The 11,704-nt window shown below is 35.3% G+C and overlaps 1 protein-coding gene across 3 annotated transcripts in view; it reads left to right on the top strand.

The window, feature by feature from the left end:
* The window catches only part of HECTD1 (HECT domain E3 ubiquitin protein ligase 1), a 72,826-nt gene that overhangs the window by 10,956 nt on the left and 50,166 nt on the right, over nt 1–11,704 (top strand). For all 3 annotated transcript variants that reach the window (XM_063290018.1, XM_063290016.1, XM_063290017.1), the window contains exons 4-13: nt 1,466–1,693; nt 2,535–2,816; nt 3,122–3,392; nt 3,583–3,659; nt 3,748–3,846; nt 5,062–5,176; nt 6,646–6,820; nt 7,256–7,394; nt 8,439–8,609; nt 10,791–11,013. In XM_063290018.1, the coding sequence (XP_063146088.1) occupies nt 1,466–1,693; nt 2,535–2,816; nt 3,122–3,392; nt 3,583–3,659; nt 3,748–3,846; nt 5,062–5,176; nt 6,646–6,820; nt 7,256–7,394; nt 8,439–8,609; nt 10,791–11,013 (1,780 nt within the window). The remainder of the gene's footprint in view (nt 1–1,465; nt 1,694–2,534; nt 2,817–3,121; nt 3,393–3,582; nt 3,660–3,747; nt 3,847–5,061; nt 5,177–6,645; nt 6,821–7,255; nt 7,395–8,438; nt 8,610–10,790; nt 11,014–11,704) is intronic.

Below are 11,704 nucleotides of genomic sequence, written 5' to 3'. Positions count from 1 at the left end.
GTCCTGATTATACAAGTACAGAAGATAAAGATCTCCAGGTATTTGGCATCAAAATTAAACACCAAGAACAGCATTCATTAATCAGCTTTGTATGAAGGCATTACTTAATTTCAGCTAAAAATATTTTCAAATCATGATAGAGGACAGTAAGGTATTTTGCATAAGACACCATCTTGCCAACATTAAGTAATATAGAAAACTCTCCTGATCCATTACTCCACCTTTGCTTTGTATATAAGTCTTTGTGATTATTTGGACTTCAGTCCTAACTAATGTATTATAGATATTAAATGTAATAAAAGCATGAGAATGCACTTAGAGGAAACCACTTAGAGTGGTGGTTTCTGTATGTTGGCACATAGTTAAATCAGTTATGAAGACGGATTGATTCCCCTGGTTTAAAGTATCGCCAACAAAAAGTTTGTAAGTAAAAGGTTGGTGTTATTACAAAGAAACTTGATTGCAGGGATGCAAAAAGGTACAGAATTTCTGCTTATTTAACCTTGCATTTCTTGTCTGTTTTCCACTGTATTTTCTTCTATCACTTTTTCCCTGATTTAACATTTTGCTTATTTTGATTTTTCTCTATCTGAAGGAAAAGTTACCCCAACCCTGCCTGATCCTTCCCAGTCTAACCTACCATTCTTCTGACTTCCTGTGCTCCTTTCCCCAATCCTGCCAATGTTCTTCCTTAACTGCTAAAAAAAATGGCTTCTTTCCAAAGGGGGAAAAGTGCCAATATGTTTTGCTTCCTAGGGCTGACAACATCAGAAAACATTTTAATAAGAAAATTGACATACAGGAATGTTGATACTTTCTTGTTTCCTGTTCACAGCTGCCATCAACTGTATTACATAAAAATCGAAAAGCTTGACTCTCAAGATATGTAACTAAAAAGTAATATAAAGTATGTGTTTCAAACCTAGAAAGCATTTTAAACACTTAACTTCTTCATATCAACTTACTGTATATTAAAACATATTCTCTGGTATAAATTAAGTTCCAGAAAAAAACAACTTGCATTAATCCAACCAGATATTAATACAGAGGTTGTTTCAATATTTGCTCATATCAGTCACACACATTCTGTCATAAAACCTGAACAATTATCTGACACTGATTTATGGAGGTTTGTTTTTGGAAGTTGCTTTTTCATACTGTTTAAGAAATGAGTGTGCTTTCCTCCAGTTAATTTATTATCTGCTCTATTCTGACATTTCTATAATTCTGTGCTGTTATTTTCTGTTTAGAGCTTATTGTCATTTGTCTCCCATCCCTTCCTTATGGACACACACAATCTCTGTTGCTGTGCTGTTTAACAGCATGAAATGTTCTTGTACCTTAAAGCAACTGTTGATTGGTGAAGACCTGTTTATTTAAAAAATGCATTGGTTCAGTGAGATAAAAAAACTTTAGGGGCATGTTTTTTGCCATGAGTTGATGTCAGAATTCCATTTGCATTTAGGTGTTGGAACTTATCTGTACCCGTGAATCTGGTGCTGTGTTTGAAGCTGGAGGGTTGAACTGTGTGCTGACATTTATTCGTGATAGTGGGCACCTTGTTCATAAAGATACTTTACATTCTGCTATGGCTGTGGTATCCAGACTTTGTGGAAAAATGGAACCACAGGATTCTTCCCTAGAGATCTGTGTTGAATCCCTCTCAAGTCTATTAAAACATGAAGACCATCAGGTAAATAGTTGATGAATGTGGTGACCTATGTAATGCCATAATTAATTAAATTATGTGTATCTTGCCACATACTTGCAAGTCTGTAAAAAATATTACGAAGAGTTGAACTCTAATAGCATCATATTCCCCATTTTAAGCAGGTATAAATGAACTGTTGTTTGGAAGTATTAACTTAATATTTATTAAGACAATTATAACATATATTACCATACTTTTGTTCAAGGCAGTGTACATGGTTTTCTCATCTCCACTTATATCCCCACAATAATTCTGTGCTAGAAAGTGGAGAGAATGTCTTAAGGTCACTCACTCAACTTCATGATTATTTGGAGATTTGTACATGCCTTATCTGTTTCTGTTTAAATTCTATTGGTTCTACGTTGAGAATTGCAAAACTATCTTCATATATTTCTTTTCTTTTCTCATAAATCATTAGAAAAAGGACAGTGCATGTAAAGGGATAGTTATGTAGGGAGGACTTAAATAGGGTCATATCCCTGCTGTTGGACAGACTGAAGATGAAGGGCAAGCTTGGGAAAAGTACTTTTGCTTCTTTTGCTTCGTGAATTGTTGGAATGTGGCCCAAGAAAAACAGTAGGAATAAGCAAGGCTTCTGTAGTTGAACATAGGAAATCATGGTTGTGGCAATCCAGAATTTACATGCTAGTAGCTTTAAGAATATATTCTGTGGCAACAGTAGAAGGTCTGTAGAATGTCTGAGTATAGTCTTGAGTAAGTATAGCTTGCTGTACTAAATAATCCTGAAAGAACTTGTCTCATGGTTGTTCTTCAAGAATAATAACTCTTTGAGAATAATCCTATGTGTACCTATTTCCTTCAGGTTTCTGATGGTGCACTGAGATGTTTTGCCTCACTAGCTGATAGATTTACTCGCCGTGGAGTTGATCCAGCACCATTAGCCAAACATGGACTAACTGAAGAGCTGTTATCTCGTATGGCTGCAGCAGGTGGTACTGCATCAGGACCTTCTTCAGCATGTAAACCTGGCCGGAGTAGCACAGGGGCACCGACTGCAACAGCGGACTCTAAATTAAGTAATCAGGTGTCAACTATAGTAAGCCTGTTATCAACCCTCTGCAGAGGCTCTCCAGTAGTAACACACGTAAGCATTCTTGGAATATTGTTAACTATTTAACAGTTTAAAAAACAGTGTTTTGTGACATATATTATGTTACCACATTCTGTATATTCTAAATGCCTGTACTTGAGAAACAGTTACATTCATGCTGTTATTCTTCCTGTAATTACACATTTTAAATCCTCAGAATGTTAACTTAAAAAATTAACCAGTTGCAATTGATTTATATATGAAAGCTCAGCTTTTTCATATGGAGATGTAATCCCTTTCTCACTGGATTTTCTAATGTCCTGTATATTTTTGTTGTTCACACTTTTAATTATTTCCAGGATCTCCTAAGATCAGAGCTTCCAGATTCTATAGAGAGTGCATTGCAGGGTGATGAAAGATGTGTGCTTGATACCATGCGTTTGGTAGATCTTCTTCTGGTACTACTGTTTGAAGGAAGGAAAGCATTGCCAAAGTCAAGTGCTGGGTCCACAGGAAGAATCCCAGGACTGCGTAGACTGGATAGTACTGGGGAACGTTCCCATCGGCAATTGATAGATTGCATTCGTAGTAAAGATACTGATGCCCTGATAGATGCTATTGACACAGGAGGTAAGCAAATTGTTCTTGTTTGGTATAATTTGTAGATGACCAGGATTTTTTCATAGGATTGGCTATATGTCTTAGTTTAAAAAAAGATTTATAGGTTTATGTGATATGCAAGGTGCATGCTGAAAATTAACCTTTGTTGTGTTAGTTTCATTGAATAATTAGAGCAAGGTTTTTTTTTCCTTCTTTACAGCTTTTGAAGTAAATTTTATGGATGATGTAGGACAGACCCTCTTAAATTGGGCCTCAGCTTTTGGAACTCAAGAAATGGTAAACATGGAATAGAATAATGGGGTTAACTTTCTTCATAGGGAAAAAATGTATAAATAAACCTAACCTGTTCTCTTATATAAAACAGGTTGAATTTCTCTGTGAACGGGGTGCTGATGTCAACAGGGGTCAAAGGTCATCATCTTTACATTATGCAGCGTGTTTTGGAAGACCTCAAGTAGCAAAGGTGAATTTTATAGTAACGATTTGTTTAATGCTCTGCTTTTTTAAATAATGCAAGAATAGAAATAAACCTACCCCATGTTCCTTTTTAAAGAGAATTTAAATTTGATGTAAGCATGCCAAATATTTTGTTGTACGATTAGAAAGTAAAATATATTGTCATGTATTCAAATCAGAGAAGGTATTCATGAGTTTACCAGTGTAAATTGTTTTAATACTTGCATTTCAAATAATGTATCCTGATCATAGATTGGAGTATTGTGAGAGCAGTGCTGGGGCCTAATTATTTATTGGTTTAATGTTTTGTTGATTGCTCATTCATGATACATCTGTTCATTCAGACTTCTGGTTTCTTTCACTGATAGGTTCTTTACCAGCTGTCAAAATCACAGTGGTGTAAACTTTATTTTCATAAGATGCCTGAAATCTCTTCAGATATATAGAAGTTGCTTTCTCCTTGCCATTTTTATACATTCTGCTGCTGTTCTATCTAGTCCAGGGGCTTTTCTGGACATCATCTTATCAGTAGAGTCGGAGATTTTATGTAATTTTAGGTGTGGAGCCAGATTGCCTGTCTACACTCTGAATTTTCTGGAAGATTTATTACATTTCTAAAAAATGTTTAGTACATCCACATGTGTAGAATACAATTTTTATAGAATTTTTTAAAAAGAGAATAATTTGTATAATTTGTTCACAATTATTTTCTTACCAAAGGTATCATTTTGTTGCCGATGTTTCACACAAGACACTGATAATTTCTCAGGTTTTTCTCCCTGTTCAAAAAAAAAAAAAAAAAAAGTTCCACGTCCAAAGCATATAATTGGTCGAATTCCAGCTTAGTAGATCTCAAAGCATGATATGCTTCCTGAGTCTGTTTTATGGCATTTAAGTGCTGCTTTTCAGATTTTCTGTGTTGTGATTCATGTATCTTCTTTGCCAAGAAGCACAGGTTATTATCTTACAATGATCGTAAGCTTTATAGGTATCCCAAACTATCTCCAAATTAACTGACTCTCTATTTGAGAAAAAAACTATATCTTTCTTTTGTTATTCCACAAACTGCAGATCTTCAAAGAAGTATGAAAATACCATTGCTCACTAATTAGGATAGTTTTGTCTAAATTCAGTGCTTCAGTTGCATGATTAGAAATTAAAACTGAACCAAAGTTACATTTTTCAAATAATAGCTTAGTAATAAACACTTGATTACTTGTAGACTCTTTTGAGACATGGTGCCAATCCAGATTTGAGAGATGAAGATGGAAAGACTCCTTTGGACAAAGCTCGTGAAAGAGGACATAGTGAAGTAGTTGCCATTCTTCAGTCTCCTGGTTAGTGCGAAAAGTTGCCAGTCTGTTTTCTTAAAATGCAAGTTCAATATAAGAATATCAAAATGCATTAGGTGAGCAGATTTTAAAACATAAATTCTGCCATCTTGCTTGGGGCGGGAAGGTGGGTAACCATTCTTGGGGGTGGCTTGCGCTTTAGAGCCCCTTCCACCGGATTGGAATTTTTATAGCCACTTGGATTCTATATGTATTTATATTGCATTTTATATTTGTAACGTGCTTTATTTTTATGGGATTCTAACATTTATTGTTGTACCATTGATTTTATTGTAAGCCGCCCAGAGTACCACTTTTGGGGGAGAAGGGTGGTAACAAAATTTGAAAAATAAATAAATAAATACACTGATTTGGTTATTGTTTATCGTTTGAAATACTGAGTGTCCCGCTCAATGCTGTCTACTATTGCCTTGGTGATTCTAAAACAGCATAGGAAAGCATGAATCTTCATCTGGTAGTGAAAGTTGCGTGATTTGAACTGTGAGAAAAATATATTCTTACATGTGTGGCATAATTTTGGGAGGAAGGTGACAAAACTGTTAGCGCAGCTTGACATTTCTGAAGCTACAATTCAGATAATGCAATTACTAGTCAGTAAGATGATTAAAATGATATAGCTTCTTTTTTATGTTACCAATTGTCAAGTGTATGAAGCTGGCCAATATTTTTTTTTTCCTAATTTATTTATTTTTATTTATTAGATTTGTAAACTCCTATACTTGAGGAAGTCTCTGCAGTGTACAAATTACAAATATCTAAACATTAAATATTCACAATATAAAAATATAACAATTACAAAAATTAAAAATAGTAACTTAGAGCAGTGTAAACATATATATGGCATTCCTTCAAAATATTACATTTAAAATGCCCTCAGAAGAGCTCTGTTTTAACTTGCTTCTGGAAATACAATACTGTTAACAGTTGTAAACTGCCCAGAGTCGCTGGGAGTTGGGCAGCATATAAATTTAATAAATTCGGTGATGATGATGATGATGATGATGGCTGGTCTAGCTTCCTGGGAGAGGCTGTTCCATAATGTAGGTGCCATTACTGAAAAATGTTTCCTTCTGGTGTCAGTTTTATTAACTTATTAACTTCACAGTTAATAAACTGTGTTAAAAAAAACTTCTAATTGACTGGAATTGTCCACTGAGGAAGCACCAGAACTACTGGAACACAGTTTCCCCAAATCTTATAGATGATCCAGAAAGATAGCATGATTGATGGTATCAAAGACAGCTGAAAATAGGACCAAAAGATCCAGACAAAGGTCATCAACCAATGTAAGCTGTGCTGTTTCTGTCTTATACCCAAGCCTGAATTCTGACAGAAAATGGTCTAACTGAAATTTATTCAATTGAGATTGTCCAAGTGGTTTGCAGTAATCAATACAACTAATAGGACATGCTTTTAAAAAACCTTTAAGATAAGTTTCTTTAAACAAATTGTAGGTGACTGGATGTGTCCAGTTAACAAAGGAGATGAAAAGAAAAAGAAAGATGCTAACAAAGATGAAGAAGAATCAAATGAGCCCAAAGGTGACCCAGAAATGGCACCAATATACTTGAAAAGACTGTTACCTGTGTTTGCGCAAACATTTCAACAAACTATGCTGCCTTCAATAAGGTAAAAAAAAAGGAAAAGGCTCTCTTCATGGATGTAAATTTAAGTATTCCATAAGAACCAAATTTATAATGTTCTGACTAAAAGACTTTCAGCTTGCTGATTCTTTCTCTCAAGCTAGCATATTACTTATGCATATTATTACTCTACTTAAGACTACTGGAAAAAAGGTTGATTTTGAGTTGTCATAGCTTGTATTCCAGTGATCCACCATAAAGGCAGAATCAGGCAACCATGCGTGAGGGGAGAAGATAGCAATGGAATGGAACAGTGGTGTGACTCTGAATGGTTCTTAACTGGCCAGAATAAAAATCTGATTCCAAGTGATAGTAATATAAAACAAGTAAATTGGGTTTAAATTCAAAACTTAGTTGGTGTGTAATTCCCAAAGTGTATTTTTCCTCTTAATTTTTAAAACTGCTGTTTTCTCTTGAATAGAAAAGCAAGTCTTGCTCTCATCAGAAAAATGATTCATTTTTGTTCTGAAGCACTTCTCAAAGAAGTTTGTGACTCAGATGTTGGACATAATTTACCTACAGTATTGGTGGAGATCACTGCTACCGTTCTAGATCAAGAGGTATTTTTCATTTTTATGTATTCTATTTTCTTCTAGCAGTGTGCAAAACAATATGAATTTGTAAGTCCCGTTTTGAGTTTGAAAAAAGTTGTTTCAATTAAGCTTCCCAAATCAAATTGTTTAATATGAAACAGCTGTTTTATGCTCAGAATTCAATTCAAATTCAGAATGTTTTGCACCTCATTTTTTTGAAAGCCTATAATTTTGTGCTATAAAACATAGGTTATTTAGAAATTACATAACAATTTCAGTCACTGCCAGTCAAATAAGCAGATATGTCAAAATGAATTAATTTGGATGAATTCCATCTCTGAGGTATCAGTTGAAGGTAATTTTGAGCAACATACAGGTAGACCTCACTTAATGACTGCCTCGGGCATCGACTGTTCGAAGTGATGACCGCAATGAAAAAGTAAGTTTGGGCCATTGCATCTTCACGGCATCTTTCTGAGTCACTTGTTCACCATTACAGTAATGATGTAAATACAAAGAATTTCTTTCTTGCTAATTATCCCAGCGCCATGGTGAGCATTCCAAAGGACGGGGGACTGGGGGAAAAGGAAGGCTGAAGTAAAACCATAAACACAGTTGCAGTCATGTGATTTTCCACTTAGCGACTGCATCACTTAGGAGTCGAGTTGCCGGTCCCAATTGTGGTCAGTAAACGTGGTTTATCTGTACCCTGCATATTATCATATAAGTATATTTGTGCAACTGGGATTGACACTACTTCTGTACTGCTTATATGATAGATGAAAAATCTAGTTTTATTTTAGTTTGCTGTGCAAAGTAGCCCAAAGCTTTTTGGTTTGGGAGCCTTTCTATACCCAAGTATTTCCTGGCATTCAGGTTGTTAGAATAATCAGTGTTACCCAGTGTTTGGTCAGTTTGTAAAAAAAAGTATAGTAATGTTTCTATAACAGGGTGTTAAAGAATTTCTGATTGTCAGTTTCATGTGGTCAGTGTTAATTTTGGGGGTAATTTTAATTGTACATAGATATGGAAGAAATTGAGGGTTTTTTTAATCCTATGTTACTTTTGCAGGATGATGATGATGGCCATTTATTAGCTTTGCAGATCATAAGAGATTTGGTGGATAAAGGAGGTGACCTTTTCTTGGACCAACTTGCTAGGCTTGGTGTAATAAGTAAAGTGTCAACTTTGGCTGGCCCATCTTCAGATGATGAGAATGAAGAAGAGTCTAAACCAGAGAAAGTAAGAATTTAATCCAGTATTTATCAATAGTTCTAGTGTTTGAAATTTTGAAATATTGAATTCCATAAAAAATGCAGAGAGTTCTGGTAATGGCTTTGCTTCGCTTGCAGGCAAAGAGTATCATGCAAGAGGATTTATTTTTATGCAGCAACGTGTTCTCATATTCCTGCTTTGAGGGCAAGTCTAGATTTTGGGAACATGCTTGGGAAAGTTTATTTCTTTAATTGTGATATGTAGTTTCTAAGGTGAATGGTGCATTCTTCTTACGCTTTCCATCTGAAAATAGTTGTGGGGGGAGAGCTATGCTGATTTAATTGTTATATTCGGAGGAAGCTTCAGTTGGAAAGAAAAGAATCCAGGTGCTGCAGTTGTCTGCCACAGGGTTAAACCATAGAACTATAGTCTTATTTTTAGTAATGAAATATGTACTGATTTGAAATAGAATTCTTTGAATTAGTCCTAAAGTCTGCCAGAGAAGCTATTTATGCTGTAATAGATAATCATAATGTGCTAGGCTTGTAAAGTAGAGGCAAACAATTTAATGGAACCAGTCACGATTAAATTCTTAATATTTCTAAGTTCCAATCGAAGTGAATATTTGTAGCTCGGGATTGAACTGTGGAGTCCTTGGTGCTCTCTGCACCTTGTTGTTTTCTTGCAGACATTTCATTGCTAGACTAGGCAACATCTTCAGTGCAAAGAATTGGGCTGTTGTTTGCTTACTGATCTCAGAAACCACCAACAGACTGTTACAACCGCATCACCGTAGCACATAAACCAACTAAAACTCTTCAAAACATATTAAGCAAGCCAAAAGACCCAATAGCCCAAGAAGAAAAAACAGGAGTTATTTACAACATACAATGCAAAGACTGTAACAGCCACTATGTAGGACAGACAGGCAGAAGACTAGCAGAGCGCATCCACGAACACCAACTAGCAGTCAGAAGACACAATGAGAACTCCATAATCTCACAACACATGGACAGACTCAACCATAGTTTCAACTGGGAAACGGTGAGCATCCTAAACCAAGCCAAATCCAAAAACGCCAGAGAATTCCTGGAAGTCTGGCACTCAAAGCAGCCATCAACAGACGCATAGAGGTAAACAACATTTACATGCCATTCAAAAGAGACAATAGAAAGGCCAAAAGACCAGGACCTCCCTTGCCAGCAATCAACACCCAGAGATGCAAAAATCAACACTAGGATTAACACCCAATGAACCATCAAACAGCACAATACACCCTAATCAAGGAACTATTAACTCAGTCAATCAACCAAGCAGCAAACAACAGCCCAATCAAGGAACTCCCAAGGAGAGAGCAACATCCCTACCAACACAAGCAGGGCAAGCCACGGTATATAAACTGAGAGCAAGGCCCACTCCCTCTTCCCACTGAAGATGTTGCCTAGTCTGGCAATGAAACATCTGTAAGAAAACAACCAGGCTCAGAGAGCGCCAAGGACTCCACATTTCTAAGTTCATTTAACATTTGTTGATTGGAGAACGATACAGTTCGGGTCTAAAAGCTACCAGGTTAAGGAAGACTTAATATTCTTTTCTACATTAACACTAAAACTATCTTAGCTGCCTGCCTGTTCAGTAACGCTGGCTAGTAATAATGTGTGCTTAGGGTTGTGCAAAGCATTCAAAAAAGGAACTTTGCAAAGTGCATTGGTACGTGTTTGATAAATGTTGCTGCTTCTTAATCTATAAGAAGCATATGAAAGCATATGAAATATAGAATTGATTGTGTATATCCATAATGGCTATATGCAAAAATATTGCCTATAGAAAATCTTGCTGTGTTTTACCATGAATAACTGATTAGATAGAATTCTATATTATATAGCATAATATACAGTGGAACATAACTTTCTTACCTTCTTATTTTTACCAGTGATAAATTTGGACCATTTTTATCAATTGGCATTTTTATAAGTTATGTGTGAAAATTTATACTAATCTTTTTGATATGTGCATTTTGTCTGGTAATTTCCTAGTATGCATTTTTTTTATTTACAGACTGCATTGCAAAATTGGTGAAACTGCAAAATTATACATGTAACTTTTAGAAAGTGCAAATTGGGTTAGTTTGCATTAAAATTGTTTTTTTTTTTTAAACTTTACATTGTAAAGTAAATTTACAAGTACCCTAATAACTTTGATTTACAGGAAGATGAACCTCAGGAAGATGCCAAAGAGTTGCAGCAGGGTAAACCGTATCACTGGAGAGATTGGTCAATTATTAGAGGAAGGGACTGCCTATATATTTGGAGTGATGCTGCAGCCTTGGAACTTTCAAATGGAAGCAATGGATGGTTCAGATTTATTTTGGATGGGAAGCTAGCTACCATGTATTCCAGTGGCAGTCCTGAAGGAGGATCTGACAGTTCAGGTACAGTCTTGTTCTCAAGTAATATTTTAAAGAGTTCACAACAATATTACTTCTTATATGTTTGATTTTGAGATGTTCTGTTTTACAGGAATTGCCTCCCTAAATAGTAAAGGATGTAAACAGGTGGAAGGTGGTCAGTGATGGTTTTGTCAAATTGGCATGTAACAGTAACTTCTAGTAACTCTGTTCAGTGAACATCATAGCTTCATGTTTTCATTCTTTTTCATGCTTACTAATATTAAACAGTCATTAAAGGTAATGTGTAGTAATGATAAACTGCATTCCAGGTACAGAATTGGAATGGTAATGTGGCTTGCATCTGGCTAGCAGAATGAAATGCATGTGTGTGTGATAAGTAATATAAACTTCCTCAGCAGAACTGAAAATTGTGACAGACATTCAGCAGAAACATTTCACACTGTATTTTACTAAGCTATCTGTAGTTTTTAAACATAATGGATATTGCTTGCTATCTTCTTTTAGTAGTTTTCTTTTTTATAATTGCAACAACTAATTTTTAAATATTAGGAAATAATAGTAAAAATAGTGTGCAATGGAACTATAGGAGTGCTATAAAATATTTTAAGATTCAAATTCTCAGGAAATGACTTTTTCTCCATGACATGCAGCTAAAAAGAATGCTGTGAGGAGTGATTCTGAATAAATTTGTGATAACTGAATTTAGTTTCAG

Source organism: Candoia aspera, chromosome 1 (genome assembly GCF_035149785.1).
Source record: "Candoia aspera isolate rCanAsp1 chromosome 1, rCanAsp1.hap2, whole genome shotgun sequence".
In the NCBI taxonomy this organism is placed as follows: domain Eukaryota; kingdom Metazoa; phylum Chordata; class Lepidosauria; order Squamata; family Boidae; genus Candoia; species Candoia aspera.
Note: the sequence above shows the minus strand (reverse complement) of the source record. Positions and strands in the feature narration are given on the sequence as shown.